We start from the raw sequence: 17,587 nt of genomic DNA, 5'->3' as shown, positions 1-17,587 counted from the left end.
CTGAGACAAGAGTCCAAATGCGACAGCATAAGTCGCTATTGGCTGAAGCAAGGTGAACTTCGGCTATGGCAACGCAATTCGCTTTTATCACGTACGACGGGGAGGACAAGCAGACATCCACTGACAGATACCAGGTCCGCAGCCACTGCATGAAGGGCCGGAACAAGCGCGAGGGATCACGCCGCTCTAAACGGGAAGCTAGACAGGCGGCCAAGAAAGTTGTCAGAACGAATGTCGACATGAGCCCTGTCCCTATTCTGAAGGGTGGACTCAGTTCAGCATTAAATTCAGCTGCATCTCGAGCAGAAAATGCAGCCATTTCTACGAAAATCCCACAGCGGGTTAAGCAAAAGCTAGAGTCGCCACGCGAGAGCCCGTGGGCTCGTCTTCCCCAGGTACCTCAAGGCTTTCTCTTTGGAGCGGCCATGGATGAATTTGCGAATGCGGTCGGTCAAACTCCCGAATCGCTGACGCGACAGTGTAAGAGCTGCCTCTTCGATTGAATCACATCTTCGACTAATCTATCTAGTCATGACTTTCAACCGCATCACAGAAGCCTCTTACCCTCTCGTCGAGGTTGTGGTTGACTTTAACGACGTAGGCTTGGGCTCCATCTGGTCGTCTTTTGACAAGTCGTTCCTCCATACTATTCTCTTTGTCAACTCAGCCGTCAACGACTGGGCGCAAAATTTGCCGCTGGCCAAGTCGTCACAGTTTCACTTGGGGAAAACGCTGACGCTACTCAACAAAAAGCTGGCAACTGGGACCTCGCATCAAGATGACATGACAATCTACACCGTCATGCTTCTGGCAGTCGTCTCTAGCACCAGCGGTGACTACAACGCGAGTAATGCGCACATGGCGGGCCTGCAACGGCTTGTAGAGATGCGAAACAACCACGGGTACCTCTGGGTGAATCCCGTCACCCAGTTCAAGCTCGAGTGCCTGGATTTGATGTGGTGTCTCATAGCAGGAGGAGCACCGTTGTTTCTCAAGACGCCCGTGTCGTGGGACCCGGTCTTTACGCGCCCGTCGCCGTCTGTTGACGACGAGCTGTCTGTGGCTCTCTCTAAGGCGTCCATGGATCGCAGGCTCATCGTCGTCTTCCAAGAGTTGCAGCGGCTCACGGGATTGATCGAAATACACACGGACAGCAATATGCGACTGAATGCGAGTGAGTTCCAGCCTGTCCTCAGCTCAATTCAGACTCGCCTGCTTCATCTCAAGGACCTTCTGGTTGGCATGCCTGATGAATGGCTATGTCTGGGCATGCTGGCCTTTCTTGCGACGATGTTCCGGGCCCCAGGACGGCAAGTGGCTTACGAGCACTTGGCAGATCGCCTCCGACGCGCATGTAGCAGTCTTGTAGAGTCAACATCAATGTCGACAAGATCTGGCCTACGACCCATCTTGCGCTGGCTAGTAATTGTCTGTGGGGCGACCATCTTTGGCACTGGTGAGCGGTGGATTCGAGAGCTCTGGGACGGCATCACAGAGCCAAAGTGGTTATGGCCGGAAACGCGAACAGAGCTCAAGCGGGTGATGTGGATCGGGTGCATCCACAATCAGAAAGGGCAGCAAATCTTTGCTGCTTTGAACCTTCGAAGGTAAAGTACTGCACATTTCATTAACATCTTGTTTCGGTTCTCCAGTATGTGCTCATGAAAACTACAACAGCCGATCGCCTGAGACACAGGTGCTCCGGTAAACCAAACATATTGGATATCTCAAGGGAAAGAAGACACCAAAAAAGATAGCCACAGTGGGATTCGGCCTAAACTTAAAATACCACATAAAAGCCCACTGCCACTGCCAGTAAAGGCAATCAGGCCAATGAAGACTTTGTCCCATTATCCCGTTGTGTTGCCAGCCGATCCTAAATTGGCTATCAAATCTTATGACATAGAATTTGTTGAAACTTGAGGCAGTTGACAACCGAGACTTCATCAGATATATCTCAGGCTCAATTGAGAGAATCTTCCTTCTTTTAAATCTCAACGCCTTACGGCTCGTCGGGGCATCGTTTCTTCCTTGACAGTGTGATATGATTAGTACGCCAAGGTGCCATTTGGTTTCAGAACTAGTCCATTTCAATGTTGCAATTTCTCAGCTCATGGACAGGTGTAATTAACGAGGAGGGAATTAGTCACCGCTCATGACTAGCGAGGTAGAGCTGGAGATATATCGTTGCGCTATTTCCCCTGTCTTTTACAACTATGCTTTTCTGCGCTTTATCCTCATTTGGATATCCGCCGAACTCCAAGTATTAAGATGTGAGCCGCAACTTTGTCGCAGCTACGTACGGCGTTTTGATAAGACACGTTCGTTGTTGTGGTGCTGCAGCACAATACGGATAGATCTGGCTATGGATGCCCATAGTACTCATGACCTTTGGGTAAGGGTGATTAGTAGACACCAACACAATAAGATTGTTGTGCTGTATGCGTACATCTTATTGTTTTTTTACCTTTAATTTGCTGTTTATCTAGAAGTACGGAGTAACTGAAGCTATTAATAGAGGTCGAATCCTCTAATCCCTTTCTGGATTAGCCACTAAGACACCTAAAATTAATGGGGGAAAAAAGGAAAACTGTCTTACCTAGGATGTTACAGAATACCCCTAAGATGAATATTTTTCCAATATAACTCCAGTAACACAATGGTCATTTTATTCACTCTCATAAGAAACATACAATGTCTGGGGGATAGGTCCCTGGAGCTAATCCACTTTCGGAACCGATGTGCGAGCCATGGGGAATAAGATACCTGTACTAGGATAACATGTACTGTAAAGTATAGTCAATACTGCATACACACTAGTGGAGTACCTCTCTGTCAGGACCTTAATGTAATCTAACAGACCCTGACCCCCCGTTGTTTCCAGATTGGACGAAACTGCGGTTGCCCCGAGTTCTTTCCCCCGTTTCCGTTTCTTCTGGTCGAGACCTTATCATCCTTTCCAACTCCGTCACTCTTTGTCTTTCACCCTACGCTCTTTAGCCCACACACTCTTTTACTCTAGACTCGCTGTGCGATCTTGAATCCAATCCTTTATCCAATTTCTCAGTCAATCTTTTTCATCATGCTCTTCAACAAGTCCATCTTCGCCGTTGCCGTTGTGGCTCTGGCTAACGTCGTGACTGCCACTACCGTGCAGACCCCCGCCTGTGTTCTTAAGATTATCGGGTAGGTTTGAAGGAATGGAAAGAACGTGGAATCATGAGCTGATGACATCTAGCAACCAACCCAACCCGGCCGACTCGAAGACTATCTGCGGCTCGAATGCCAGCAAGATCCAGGCCGATATCTCCAAGAACTGTGCCGACAGCGAGGCCTCCCTGAAGTTCTTCACCAGCAACTGCGCCCAGCTCGGCCACAAAGTTGGTAAGGATTAACACATCCCCGAGAGCGCATTGCATGATTGACTCAGTTACTTATCATATCCTCTTTAGTGTCTGTTTCCACTACCTCTACTGGTACTTCTGAGAGCTCTACTGCCACTGGCTTCGTCACCGCTGCCTCCTCTGGCACTGCTGTTTCCGCCACCAAGACTGGTTCCTCCGCCGCCACTGGCACTGGCACTGGTTCCAGCTCTGCCGCTACCGGCACGGGAGCCAGTGCCAGTGCTGGTACTGGTACCGGCTCCGGTAGCGCCGCATCCCCTAGTTCGACCTTCAACGCTGCTTCGTCCGATCGTCAGTTCTCCGCGACCACCTTTGTTGCTGCCATCTTCCTCGGCGCGGCTGCTTTGCTGTAAGAACCTAGCATTACCTGCGAACACCCCCCAAAGCGAATATCGATGCAAAATGGATCACTAGCCTTGACTTTGCTGCCTTCGATCTGGATTGCATCATCAATGTTCAGGGATCTGGTTCGAATTCTTTAATATGTCGTTGCTCGTCTGATGCCAATATTTCAATCCCTTGAGCTTTTATCTTCTTATTTGCCAAAATCACATTGATTTCTATGCTCTTTATCTTCCCACAGTGTCTCTTGAAAACTTCTAGGCTTCCCTTAATTGTGAATCAGTCTGTCAATGTAGACAGATCCAAATGAACCCAATCAAGGATCCAAATTATGCTATTACGTCCCCCTTGTAAAAGAGAAAGAACAATCTACACAAGGTACTGCTAAGATCATCCTCTCTTGGCCCCGTGATCGAAAACAATGTACAGTAGATCCATCACATTGATGCGTAATGCAGTAAGGGCCCAGCATTGAGATCGAGCCTCGCGGTGTTGCATATGATATTGACTAAGAAATGGTGGGTGAACTTCAAGCTACTAAAAAGCACCTCAACCTAGCAATGACATTGGAAGATCTTCTGGGCCCGGAATGCTTCAGGCCACTCGGCGACAATGCTTCCGATAGCATGGCATCCATGCGCGACCTTTCGCGTGTTCACGTGACCATTTACAACCTGCAGTTTTGCTGCAAGGCCATTCTCACCGCCCATTGTGTATCCATACCGCCTTCTGTATTTCAACTAGTACACCCACGCTAACGTCAGTAGTATGAATACGCTAACTGCAAACGGTATAGAGTGGTGTTTTCTGCCCGGCAAGATGGTAGTTCAGAAAGGAAGGTGGAGCCTCCCTGTTGGTAAGCTGAAAAAACGCGGGCACGCGAGACAACGCGTCCACTCGGCAACCAAAGATTCCTCTGCCCCTCTGATCTCTTCTTCTTCTCACACCCCTCTACGGGCTTCATACATTCATCTTGTCCCCCTTTCTCTATACTCTAATATCTCAATTCTCCTGTGATCCTGATACCCCTGTTTACTTCTTTCTATCTTTTTCGAGCCCCTATCAAAACCATCACTATTCGAAATGTTCGTCTACAAGAGAGGTAAGTCCATTGCATGATCATCTGGTATACAAAGGTATCGGTGGCGAGATATAGCTTCTGCTCCTTTATCTTGCCACAGCCACCTGGGTTTGCCACAATTCTCGGATCGAGGGCTAATGTGAATCTCAACTGCAGATGGACGCAAGGAACGCGTGCAGTTCGACAAGATCACCGCACGTGTATCGAGGCTCTGTTATGGCCTCGACCCTGAGCACGTTGATGCCGCAGCCATCACTCAAAAGGTCATCTCTGGTGTCTACCAGGGTGTTGGTACCATTGAGCTAGATAACTTGGTATGTTCGCTTCTATACCCACGATTTGTGACATTGAGTTAACATTCCAATCTCAGGCTGCGGAGACAGCTGCATACATGACCGTCACACACCCCGACTATGCCATTCTGGCTGCACGCATCGCCGTTTCGAACCTCCACAAGCAAACCAAGAAACAATTCTCCATGGTCATCTCTGATCTCTACCACTATGTGAACCCCAAGAACAATAAGCCTGCTCCTATGATCTCACAGGAGCACTACGAGATTGTTATGAAGCATGCCGAGGAGCTCAACTCGGCCATTGTGTACGACCGTGACTTCAACTACAACTTCTTCGGATTCAAGACCCTCGAGCGTTCATACCTTCTTCGGATTAACGGTAATGTTGCTGAGCGTCCCCAGCACTTGCTGATGCGTGTTGCTGTCGGAATCCACGGTGAGGACATCGAAAAAGCCATTGAGACATACCATTTGATGTCCCAAAAGTTCTTCACTCATGCCTCCCCACACCCTGTTCAATGCCGCTACTCCCCAACCTCAGCTTGCATCTTGCTTCCTGGTTGACATGAGCGCGGACAGCATCGAAGGTATCTACGATACTCTCAAGACCTGTGCCATGATTTCCAAGACCGCTGGTGGTATCGGTCTTAACGTCCACCGCATTCGCGCTACTGGTTCTTACATCGGTGGAACTAACGGCTCCTCCAACGGTATTGTTCCTATGCTGCGTGTGTTTAATAACACCGCCCGCTATGTGGACCAGGGTGGTAATAAGCGTCCTGGTGCCTTTGCCATCTACCTGGAGCCGTGGCACGCTGATGTCTTCGAGTTCCTTGATTTGCGCAAGAACCATGGTAAGGAGGAGGTTCGCGCCCGTGACCTTTTCTACGCTTTGTGGACCCCCGATCTTTTCATGAAGCGCGTTGAGGCCAACGGTGACTGGACCCTCTTCTGCCCCAACGAGGCCCCTGGCCTGGCTGATGTCTACGGTGATGAGTTCGAGGCCCTCTACGCGAAGTACGAGCAGGAGGGCCGTGGCCGTAAGACTATCAAGGCCCAGAAGCTTTGGTACGCCATTCTTGAGGCCCAGACCGAGACTGGTAACCCGTTCATGCTCTACAAAGATGCTTGCAACAAGAAGAGCAACCAGAAGAACCTGGGTACTATTCGCAGCTCTAACCTGTGCACCGAGATTGTTGAATACAGTGCCCCTGATGAGGTGGCTGTCTGCAACCTGGCTTCCCTCGCACTTCCCACCTTTGTCGACTCTGCCCGAGGAGAGTTCGACTTTGGCAAGCTCCACGAGGTCGTGCAGGTTCTCGTTCACAACCTGAACAAGATCATTGACATCAACTACTACCCCGTTCCTGAGGCGAAGAAGAGCAACTTCCGTCACCGCCCCATCGCTCTCGGTGTCAACGGCCTAGCTGATGCTTTCCTGGCTCTGCGTCTGCCCTTCGATTCCCCCGAGGCTAGACAGCTCAACATCCAGATCTTCGAGACCATCTACCACGGTGCCTTGACTGCTTCCACCGAGATTGCCAAGAAGCTCGGTACCTATGAGACCTACCCTGGCTCTCCTATCTCGCAGGGCATCCTGCAGTACGACATGTGGGACCGCACCCCCACCGATCTCTGGGACTGGGCTCCCTTGAAGGCCAAGATTGCCGAGCATGGTGTCCGCAACAGTCTGTTGGTGGCTCCCATGCCTACTGCTAGTACCAGTCAAATCCTGGGTTTCAACGAGTGCTTCGAGCCCTACACCTCGAACATCTACTCCCGCCGTGTCCTGGCTGGAGAGTTCCAGGTCGTCAACCCTTGGCTCCTGAAGGATCTGGTCGACCTCGGCCTGTGGTCCGATAACATGAAGAACCGCATCATCGCTGAGGGTGGCTCCGTCCAGAACATCCCCAACATCCCCGCCGATATCAAGGCCCTGTACAAGACCGTCTGGGAAATCTCCCAGCGCAACATTCTGCAGATGGCCGCCGACCGCGGTGCCTTCATCGATCAGTCGCAATCCCTCAACATTCACTTGAAGGAGCCCACCATGGGCAAGCTCACCAGCATGCACTTCGCCGGCTGGAAGATGGGTCTGAAGACCGGCATGTACTACCTGCGTACCATGGCCGCCTCCGCCCCCATCCAGTTCACTGTCGATCAGGAGCAGCTCCTGGTTGAGGATACCAACATCGCTCGCTCCAAGAAGCGTACCGGTGCCACCGGTGCCTCCGCTTACTCGGCTATTCCTCGTACTCACAGCGCCGAGGCCGTTACCCCCAAGGTCATGGCCCCTGTTGAGGAGACACCGCGCTCCGTCGCCGCGCCTGTTGCTGCTCCTGCTGTCGAGCCCAAGGCCAATGACGTTGACGCTGACGCTGAGCCTCAAGATGCCGAGAGTAGGGCCGCGGAAGGCGACATCTTCTCTGATGCGGTCCTGCAGTGCAGCATCGAGAACAAGGATGCTTGCATCATGTGCCAGGGTTAAGCTTCTCTGTCTTCGATAATTTTTGGATGTTTTCCCTTTGAGTTTTGTGCATGGTCATGCCTTCTGTTGTGGCTTCTCACGTGTACCCATATTATGATTTTGATGGACCTTTTTTTTCCTTTGTGTTTCGGCGTGGGCTCATGATATTTCCTGGATTTTCTTATTATTACTTCAAATAACGTGTCATTAATTCCTCCCTTGTAGTGTTTATTAGGCCAAGTGCAGATACAGTTGCTGTACAGGACTAGACTCATCCTTGAATATTTCAAGCTGTATCATACACTTTGCCTTACGATACTCATCCCTAAACGTGCAACCCGCCTCTGGCACCAGCCAGGCCTTCAAAAGGGAAACACTAACGGCCATTTTTTTTTATCTACCGGGACAGTAAAACTGATCAATCAAAGATCAAACGGCTTTCAACGGCTTTCAACACCTCCGTCATTAGATACTTCTGCATTAGTTTAAGGGGGTCCTCGAGAAGCCGCGCTCCATAAATCTCTTCGTTCTTTTCTTCTTGCCACTCACAAACATAAATTACAGGAGAGATGCATGCGATGATGACACACAGTCGTTGACAGTACAATTTGCTGCCAAGGTGCTAGGTCAAATCCCCACCACGGCAGTGGTTGTATGATTTCTGTTGGAGCGGAGGTACTTACCTTTAATTACCGTAGAGAGCTCCCTGCTCCATTGTGATATCTCCAGGAATGACATCCAACACATCCACATCGTCCCACGTCGCATGAACAGTCCGTTCCCCCTTCAGGATACGGTTGATATTGAGCATTGTGCTATACATCACCCCCGAGCTGGAAAAACCTCCTTGCTCACCAGTCTCATCATTGATATCGGATGTTTTTGCCTTTGGTCCTGCCTGGCGGAAAGCGCCGGTGATTGATGGGAATGGCGCAAAGCACCGCAAATAACCTTTGCCGCACATTCGCCCCAGCGAGACGTCAAACTGGGCACCGATATCAATCTCCTCCGCCAGACCAGAAGGGTTGACCGATAGGGCTGCGAGAATTCGTTGCGCACCACGGTAGCTCACGGCATAGAACATTGAGCAGATTGCGTCACTTGCTGTACACACAAGTCGACTGTGATCGGGTCTCTCGTGTCCCTTGAATATCGGAGAATCACGCCACAGCGGGCGAAAGTGATGGGGCATTGGGATAGTCGGGTCGTTTGGGGTAAGGTAAAATGGCAAATCAGTTTTACATGACACGCCACAGTGGCCTATCCATAAAATGTCCCAGTCGTCGCCATATGGTGACTGGGTTGGGACTTTCTGGGTATCCTTAAGCTGGAGGGCTCGGACTGCGTGAGCGAAACTCTGAAGCTGGACTTTTATTGATACATCCCAGTCGGTGTCGTCTTCCATAATCATAGCGCTTGCTAGTCTCTCCTGGACAATTCTAGGAGATAATTAGTGTTCAAGGATCAAATATGGAAGTTTCAATCCACAAACCGCTGGAGTCCATTGACATGCGCCCGTCGGGCAGCGTACTCGGTTTGTTTACGGTCATGATTCCAGTTCTGGAAAGATCAGTCACTGTGGGTATGTAACGCCGGAAAACATACATATGGATAGGATTTACCGTTTATTTCATCCGGAGTCACACCGTCGATCCATTCGACGTGGAAATTACTGACTGATGATCCCAGAACGATATTGTCCCGCTTGTCAGGCCGGCTGACGAGGTTAATGGCGAATACTTTTTGAACCTAAATAGACATAAGCTAAAGTATCTCTAGGGGAAGCTCGAGCTAGAATCATTACCCCAAGGGTTTCGTTTCCGATGTCGTCGGAGGTATCCCAATCATGGTCGCTCCATACCTCCTGGGTGGGGGCGGTTGCCCTGTGAGTGCTTGGTCGTAGCTGGACGAGGATAAAGACAACCACGAACACGACCAGCAGGAATTGCACAAAGCGTAGCCGTGACGCAGAAAACGCCATCCTTTGTTGTCATCGGGATAGAGACAATAGAACACGTTGACCATCCTAGACGTGCAGGAGGTCACTTCGCATCTGACATAGGCATGGTTGGTCGATACATTTTAGGTCTCCACCGTGCACCCGAGTCGGCCTCGGTTCATGTAAGACGCTATGACTTGGGCAGCGTTAGCCGGGCCTCAGTCATTGTCGGCACGGCCGGAGGACACTGGATTTTTCTGATACATATGACACACACTAGCGTGAAATGATCCTTGAGGTGTTGTCCTCGCAGGAACGAAGTCCCTGTTGGTAGTCAAACGATTTTCCCTTTCAGGTGTTTGGGATTCGCAGTCTGGTCATGGTGGTCCCCGGTGGTCTGGTAGATCTCGCGATGTATGTGGGATGTATTTTTGCACGGATTTCCTCCTGGGTTAGCTTAATCTTCTAAAGTTTTCTTTGTATGACAGTCATTCTCGGAGAAGAATTTGTCACATCTGATGAAGGCTGCTGCTCTTGCTACTGATCTTTCCCATTGGTATTCGGAGCCTGTCTCTCTTCCTGCACGAGCACAGGTTGAATCACCCAGAGAGGATTAAACAGGAGCAGGCCTGCATTCGCAAGGCATGTTGGATTTTACAAGAGATTTGAAGACTTCTTGGCGAACTCAGGATTTGGAATGTTGCTTTTCATGGTATATCGCCATTTGGTGATGTACTCAAAAACGTTGACGACTTCGCCAGATCGGGGGCTGTGCTAAACGCCCAAAATAGGAAGTTGCAAGTCTAAGCTTCGTATCCTCGAGATGAAAACCTGTTTCATCCATATTATCGGTCGCGATATATTCAAGCTTCCCCTAGACAAGTCAACAACTACGTTTGATTCGATGGGATCCCGGGCAAGCTGCATGCTTCATAGTTCAGTCTTTTTTTTTCCCTCCCTGTTTTATTTTCGCCACCCACAAACAGCTATCTTCCGTTTGGTTTATTTTTTATTGTTAGGGCATTGATTGTGTTTGCCATTCACATAAGGAAAAATGTGATTTTAGGAACAAATAATCTCCTCTTTGTGCTTCCAAGAGTTTTCTTTGATCTCACATTCCGCAGATTGCATTCCTTCAGTCCGGGCCGGGATCTGGGATCTGGGATCTAGAATCTTCCATATTAAGATCCAACGAAGAATCCATAGATTGACATGCCATCTTTGCCTAGATCCAGGCCTTTCGTATTCTAAGACAATGGCAATAATCGCTCTACTTAGCAATGTCACATAATAGTTGATACTTGCATAATACTGCGTACAATTCGAAGTGCAACCCTAGTTCTAACCCCATCATTTTCTTCACTGCAATGTATATGTGTATGCCGTCGAATCATGGTCATCCAACCCTGTTCCGGGGAGATCTTCGGTCAAGTGGAGTAGATGGGAGTGGACGAAGAAAAATGCAGGAGTATGAGATGCCTGATTCCCGACTTTGTACCATGTAATTTGGTTTATTGGTGCCACAGGGTCTCCCTTCTCGGGAAGAAGACGGTTAGGTCTGAAATACACCGATACTGGTAGTCAGAGCTCTAGGTGTATTTTGATCGCTGGGAACGTAGTCAGCACCCTGATCGGGCTCCCGGTATCAGTTATGTAGGTCCTGTTAGAGATTTCAAGGATCCGGTGCGTGCCCTGTGCCCTGCATTTTGTATCTTGGGGCTTGGAAGAGGGGTTGCGACAGAGACAGATGAGACCAAGTGAAGAGTTTAGATTCTGAAACTGATCAATACACTCTATCTATACATATACAGGCCCTGATCTTGTATATGGTGTCTATGGTATAGTGACATAGAGATCTCAGAGATCGGCACTATCATCCCACTAAAAAAAAATCAAAACGGCTCGAAAACCTAGACCCAGTCCAGACCGCAGTGGAGAGGATTAAATTACCTGTATGGGGTACAATAAATACAAGTAAAACAACCCTACTCTGTAGAGGCCCCGATCCCAGCTGGATTGGCTTAAAGGTCGTCTTTGTCTTACTGTGGCATTGTCCAATGGCATGGACGCGTTACAATACGCACATGTCAGACTTTGCAAAGACAGTATTCTGACCAGTCCTTCCCTGGGGTGCATTGCGCACCAGAACGTCATTTGCAAGGCGACTAAAGAAAGATGCAAAGAGATCTTCATGCATTGAGACATGAAAAAAATCCACATACAAAGAGCGGATATGGTATCCCCCCAGGAAGAAAAGAAAATAGGAAATTAACGGGACTTTCGCTGATAGGTCGACTGGTCAGGTACCAGAGGCAAAACATGTGGGTCGTGTCCCCATAGGCTCCCGAGGTCGTTGGATCGGCTGAAGCCGGTCTATGCCCAGAGGAGATTAGGGCCAGGAGCAAAATGGTTTGTGGTGGCGCACAAACCCCTGGTCTTTTCCTGTTCCAATAAGGATCGACCGGGCTGTCCGGCTCAGGTACCAAGGTGTGATATTACCAACCGTCCTCTGTGCTCGAGGATAACATTCCAAAAGACTCCGTAAGATGACCCGTAAGATACCTAGATACGAAAATGAATGAGCTGTCCATGGTCCGGTACGGATCGTGGCTTCATTTGGACCATGGGTTTGGTAGGGGAGTGGGTACCTAACCTTGCAAAGTGGGCCATTTTTCCTTCTTTTGTGCCTATTGGTATTTTTATAAAGTCGAGACTTTCCCTTCTCTTTCATCTCCCTCCGTCCATTCCTTCCTTTTTGAACACTCACGTTCCTTTCGAGTGCCCATTCCTGCTGTGCAGTTGATCAATCCTTTAACCAACGTCACACACACCCTCTTTGAAATTTACACTCACAATGGCTCCTATCACCAAGACTCTCGCCCTTGTCGGCGCTTTCTTCGCCTTGACCGGCTACTCGGCTCCCGTCGCCAAACGCGCCGTCGTTTGGGAGACCGTCACCGATATCGTCTGGACTACTGTCGATGTCACCGTCACCGTCTACCCTCAGGCCACTCACACCGCTACTGTCGTCCCCGTCGTCGCTAACGCTGTCACTACCACTGCCGCTGCTGTCCAGCAGGAGAAGGCCGCACCCACTACCACTTCTTCTGCTACCACTTCTTCTACCACCACTTCTTCTACTACCACTTCTTCTACCACTACTTCTTCTACCACTACCACTGCTGCTGCTGCTCCTACTGCCGAGGCCGTTGTCAAGGAGCAGGAGAAGGTTGTGCCCACCACTACCTCCTCCACTGCCGCTCCCGCTCCCACCGTGGAAGCTTCTTCTGCTCCCGCTCCCGTCGTTGAGGCCGACTCTACTGCTCCTGCTACCAGCCGTACCACCAAAAAGGAAACCAACACCGAAACTACGGGAAGCAGTGGCCACACTGGCGCCTGCTCAGAGAGTTCCCCTTGCAGCGGTGAGATCACATTCTACGACACCGCCACTACCAGCACCAACCCCAGCTCCTGCGGCACTACCAACGATGGTACCGTTGAGAACGTTCTCGCGCTGCCCCACGGTATCATGACCGACAGTGATTGCGGCAAGACCGTCACCATTACATACAATGGCCAAACCGCTACCGGTATTGTGGTTGACAAGTGCATGGGCTGTGACAACGGCTCCGTCGATCTGTCCCGTCACCTCTTCGGCCAGCTCGCGTCCATGGACAAGGGCCGTGCTGATGGTGCCAAGTGGTATATCCACTAAGCGTTGCTCGACCGCATGTTGGTATTCATGGTCACGAGCATGAACATGAACAATGGACACATCTCTGGTAGATTGCATGGGCGGATATGGTCTTGACGACTCTTCCCTCTTTTTTTTTCCTTCTTCCATTCACTTTACAGTGGTCTTTTCCCCCCTTCTTTCCCCTCTCTTCGAAAACACAATCATTCATCATTCGGAGAGACCGGGCCCTTTTTCTTACATTTCGTCCACTCCTTTGACCCTGGATCTTTTTACCATTTCGCGTGTCCCTAGCGGACCGCATCCACATTTTACCCATTTTCTTCATGTTCATAGAATCTTCTTCTCTTCGGAGTCTTCTTGTGCAATACCACCCTATGATGGACCCATTTGGCCACAAGACATATGCTTATGATCCCTACGCGCATGCTGGCAAGTCATGAACGGTTTGACTCTCTTGATGAGATCTCGAACATGCAAATGCGACAGGGCAATTATGGTTACGATGATATGCTCGTCAAACGAAGAAAACCAAAAAAAGGGGTTGACATACTGCAGAAGACGAATCATTGAATGCACTTCGTTTCGTTTTGACACGTGTTTGTCTTTCTCCAACAGTTTCTCCAGTAATTGTCCTAGTACTCCGTACAATGTACGTAGTAGTATTGAGTAGTATTCAGTTACCACAACTATGTACAACATGCTCCGTAGTGTTGCCCCTTTCCGCTTTGAGACTCATCCACCCAGAAAGGGAAAGGAACTACAGCAACGCAAGGCTAGTGACTATATTGGTCCATGCTGAGACAGCTGCGCCTCACTTCTCACTTCGGTTGCTGAATAGCGGGCCTTCATCTCCAGCCAAATCAGGCTATGCAGCGAAGTTAATTTGTGTTGATGTCTTAAATTTGGATCGGCGGTGCTCTGGCGATCTCTATGTCTTGCCCGTCTATAGTCTAGCCCTGAACCCCATCCTATCATCAACAATTAGATACATAATCCTGCTCAATCGAACACCACACCATTCCTCAACGTTCCAATCCCATCAATAAAAACATCCATCTGTGTTCCAGGGACAAGGTACTTCGGGGGTGAAAGACCAGCGCCGACACCTAACAAGGAATCGAGTTAGCTCGACCAATTCTATCCCAAACAAACAAACTAAAAGGAAACAAAACTCACCACCTGGCGTTCCTGTCATGATAACACTGCCCTTCTGCAACGTCGTACCCTGCGAAAGGTACGACACCAGATATGCGCAATCAAACAAAAGATCTGCAATATACTCCTCTTGCCTAACCTCCCCATCAACAATCGTCTTCAACAGCAGCTTACTAGGATCAGCAATTTCGCTCGCAGCAACAAGACATGGTCCTAGCGGCGCAAACGTATCAAATCCCTTGGAGAATCCCCATTGCGGCACTCGTCCCGCAAGCTCCGGGTTACGCTGCAGCTTGCGCGCTGAGATGTCGTTCCCGACTGTGTAGGCGGCTACATACGAAAGCGCATTCTCCGGAGAGACGTTCTTCGCATCGCGCCCGATAATCATGCACTATTGGCATGTGTTAGCACACTGGATACCAGGGCAGACATTCATAGATCTTGGAATAGGGAGCTTGTCGTACCAGCTCGCCTTCGTAATCTGCCTGCGAGTCCTGGGCAATCTGCGGGATTGCTACTGGTGCGCCGTGGTCATGGACTGTGGTGTTTGGCTTGAAGAAGATGAATGGGAATGGGGGTGGGGTGCGGCCGGCTTCTTTGACTGTAAACACAATGGGTATTGTATTAGCCACTGCTCCTTGGGAGTGTTTTGTCTAGTGAAAATAGGAAAACATACTATGCTTCGCATAGTTCAGTCCAACACAGCGCAAAATAGGAACATCTGCCTGCGCCAACGGACCTAGCACGGTCTTCACGGAGACGGTCTCATCGGTGACGCGTGTTTTCCCCGTGGTGTCGTAGAGGTCGTCGCCGGAAATTACACGTGCTTGCAGCTTGTCTGACTCGGTTATAAAGCCCAGATCTGTTGTTGGCGTGGGAAGAATTGGCTCGCCGCGCAGGGTACGGCCGTCTGTGGCGATGAAGCGGATTAGGCGTTTCCACGGAAGAGACATGTTCTCGGATGTTTTATTGGTCTTGTTTGTTTAGTGAGATTTGGCTAATGGAAGGGCATTATTTCCAGGAGTTGAGGGGTTATATGGCTCTTTACTGTCGTTGTGCCGGGGATAGATCGGGTAGACCGGGGTTGTCGGGTGTAGTTCCGGGATGGGGTCATGGTTCAGGTCGAGGGGTGTGAGTGGCTAATCGAATGAGAAATGAGAGGATGTAGAGGAATTAGTATGTGACTAGTATGATCTGTCGGATTGGTGGATATACGAACTAGAATTTTCTTAAACTCGGGCGTCTTTGGTGCAGTCTTTAGTGACAAGACTGATATTGATAAAGAAAAGGAAAAGGAAAAGCATGACGGATCCAGCACTGCTTTACAGAGAGAGCGAAAAGAGCTTGGAAGATTAGAACACAGTATACATCAGAATTATCGTTGGTAGTCACCCAAAAGGAAAGTTGTATATTCTCTATGGAAACAGCATCTTCTACAATTCTGACTCCCAGGCTCGATCAATCTCTTGCTCGGCATCATATCCATAACACCACATCTGGGTGGCTGGATCACTCCACTGGTTAGGACTGTGACTGAAAGGCAACCCCAAAGTCTCGGGCTTCATAGCTCCATCACGAGCTTCCTGGAGTGGTCCATCGGCGAAATGCCATAGCTTTCCATTTAGCAGACTTGCCTCCTGCATCATTCCAGCTCGCTCAATGCGAACCTTTTCGAAAATATCCAGGGCTTTGGGGATGTCTGCGGGATTCTCGATTCTGGACAGAGAGCGTGCGAGTGCCGCGCCGTCTTCGACGGCCATTGCCGCGCCTGTGTGGTTTAAGTGACTGTTGATGTGAATTATGGGGTTTTACTTACCCTGTGACATATAAGGTAGCATTGCATGTGCTGCGTCTCCTAGGATCAACACCTTGCCATTAACCCAGCGAGGTAAAGGGACTCCACTGATCAGCGGCCATTTGATGGTTTTTTCGATGAGTCCGATAATCTTCTCAAGTCTGCAAATATCTTAATGAGGATACACAAAGTGCAAAATCTTCCTGGCGCTCATACCGGGTATCCCATCCTTGAAACTCGCGTCTCATGTCACTGAGAGTATTTACCTGATCCCAGGTTGAAGGATCACTGTCATCTGGATGAGAAAGAACCATGTTAAAGGACTTGCCGGCTCCGATTGTGTATGTCATTACGTGCCGCTGATCACCAATCCTAGCGCATTGGTCAGTTTAGTCGCAAAGATCTCACCATGCTCGTGCTAACCAAATATTGAGAGCTGGCTTTTCCAGAAGCCAAGCAAGATCCGGGTCTTCCTTGATGCGCTCCACGTCCACAGTAGCTCGGTAGGCTGCGAACCCGGTCTTCTCGAACGATGGCTTGCCACTCCCATCGAGTGTTCCACGAGCAATTGATTTGACCCCTACGAGACATCAGAGTCCGTAATGTGTATGTTCAGAACGTGGGGATATATACCGTCCGCAGCAACGACCAAATCAGCCGAGACAGTTTCACCGTTCCCAAGAACGATACTAGGTCCCTCGACATTATACTCAACAACCCGCGAAGCAACCTTGACCGTGACACCCAGATCTAAGGCGCGTTTATACAGTGCGGAATGGAAATTTGCGCGATGGATCACATAGTACGGTGCCCCGAATTCTTTTCGGAAGTTTGGGATCAGTTGAGTCAGTCCGATGACATCTCCTGATTGCCAGCGTCGGAAAGAAATGGACCCGGGCTCGGTCACATACTCTTTCAGGTATGGGTCCAGGCCGAGTCTGCTCAGGAGACGAGTTGAGTTGGATGGAATTTGGATCCCGGCACCAACCTGAGGTAGGTGATCAGCTTTGCTTCACATCAATGGAAGAGAGCTTTAGTACTTCTCCGAGTTTCTGCGCTTGCTCGTAGACGGTCACGGTGTGGCCCGAACTTGCAAGCGCGATGGCTGTTGCTAGTCCGCCGAGTCCGGCGCCTACGACAATGATGCTTAGATGGACCTGTGCAGGGATTGTCTTTTCAACTGCCAATGAATTATTCAAAAATTCAAGGCAGTTGCTAGGGTATGTTGGGGTCTATTGATCCATTAATGTTTGGATTTCGATTCCTGGATGAGGAACTCACCTTCAAGGACACCCGAGGGACATGGCCATTGGCTAGACCATTGGACACCATCTTGCTTACGGTCACTTGCTTTGTCTCACAGAGAAAGAGTTGGAACTCATCACCGCATATCGTCGGATCACCGCCTTTAT

General features: G+C 49.7%; 7 protein-coding genes across 7 annotated transcripts; 4 read left to right on the top strand and 3 right to left on the bottom strand.

Moving 5' to 3' along the window:
• Positions 1-65: 65 nt before the first annotated feature.
• On the top strand, positions 66-1,611 carry N7500_010880 (uncharacterized protein; the record flags this gene model as incomplete). Its single annotated transcript, XM_056682018.1, has 2 exons — positions 66-480; positions 530-1,611. 2 exons carry the CDS (start codon positions 66-68, stop codon positions 1,609-1,611), a joined length of 1,497 nt encoding a protein of 498 aa, XP_056527427.1.
• A 1,471-nt stretch (positions 1,612-3,082) lies between these two features.
• On the top strand, positions 3,083-3,757 carry N7500_010879 (putative GPI anchored cell wall protein; the record flags this gene model as incomplete). The annotated part of the gene is made up of 3 exons (XM_056682017.1): positions 3,083-3,186; positions 3,239-3,384; positions 3,453-3,757. The coding sequence occupies 3 exons, from the start codon at positions 3,083-3,085 to the stop codon at positions 3,755-3,757; spliced, it is 555 nt and encodes a 184-aa protein (XP_056527426.1).
• Positions 3,758-4,829: 1,072 nt separating this feature from the next.
• N7500_010878 (ribonucleotide-diphosphate reductase subunit RNR1) lies at positions 4,830-7,610 on the top strand (the record flags this gene model as incomplete). The annotated part of the gene is made up of 4 exons (XM_056682016.1): positions 4,830-4,848; positions 4,984-5,141; positions 5,198-5,635; positions 5,664-7,610. 4 exons carry the CDS (start codon positions 4,830-4,832, stop codon positions 7,608-7,610), a joined length of 2,562 nt encoding a protein of 853 aa, XP_056527425.1.
• Positions 7,611-8,274: 664 nt separating this feature from the next.
• On the bottom strand, positions 8,275-9,570 carry N7500_010877 (glycosyltransferase family 25 protein; the record flags this gene model as incomplete). Its single annotated transcript, XM_056682015.1, has 4 exons — positions 8,275-9,028; positions 9,082-9,149; positions 9,195-9,338; positions 9,394-9,570. 4 exons carry the CDS (start codon positions 9,568-9,570, stop codon positions 8,275-8,277), a joined length of 1,143 nt encoding a protein of 380 aa, XP_056527424.1.
• Positions 9,571-12,382: 2,812 nt separating this feature from the next.
• N7500_010876 (RlpA-like double-psi beta-barrel domain-containing protein) lies at positions 12,383-13,243 on the top strand (the record flags this gene model as incomplete). The annotated part of the gene is made up of 1 exon (XM_056682014.1): positions 12,383-13,243. One exon carries the CDS (start codon positions 12,383-12,385, stop codon positions 13,241-13,243), a length of 861 nt encoding a protein of 286 aa, XP_056527423.1.
• A 981-nt stretch (positions 13,244-14,224) lies between these two features.
• On the bottom strand, positions 14,225-15,333 carry N7500_010875 (fumarylacetoacetate hydrolase family protein; the record flags this gene model as incomplete). Its single annotated transcript, XM_056682013.1, has 4 exons — positions 14,225-14,331; positions 14,402-14,771; positions 14,845-14,981; positions 15,057-15,333. 4 exons carry the CDS (start codon positions 15,331-15,333, stop codon positions 14,225-14,227), a joined length of 891 nt encoding a protein of 296 aa, XP_056527422.1.
• A 480-nt stretch (positions 15,334-15,813) lies between these two features.
• N7500_010874 (uncharacterized protein) lies at positions 15,814-17,507 on the bottom strand (the record flags this gene model as incomplete). Its single annotated transcript, XM_056682012.1, has 7 exons — positions 15,814-16,148; positions 16,197-16,336; positions 16,392-16,547; positions 16,599-16,755; positions 16,809-17,163; positions 17,216-17,407; positions 17,457-17,507. 7 exons carry the CDS (start codon positions 17,505-17,507, stop codon positions 15,814-15,816), a joined length of 1,386 nt encoding a protein of 461 aa, XP_056527421.1.
• Between the last annotated feature and the right edge of the window lie 80 nt (positions 17,508-17,587).

This window comes from Penicillium coprophilum (genome assembly GCF_028826855.1).
Source record: "Penicillium coprophilum strain IBT 35676 chromosome Unknown utg000007l_segment0_segment0, whole genome shotgun sequence".
NCBI lineage: Eukaryota > Fungi > Ascomycota > Eurotiomycetes > Eurotiales > Aspergillaceae > Penicillium > Penicillium coprophilum.
Note: the sequence above shows the minus strand (reverse complement) of the source record. Positions and strands in the feature narration are given on the sequence as shown.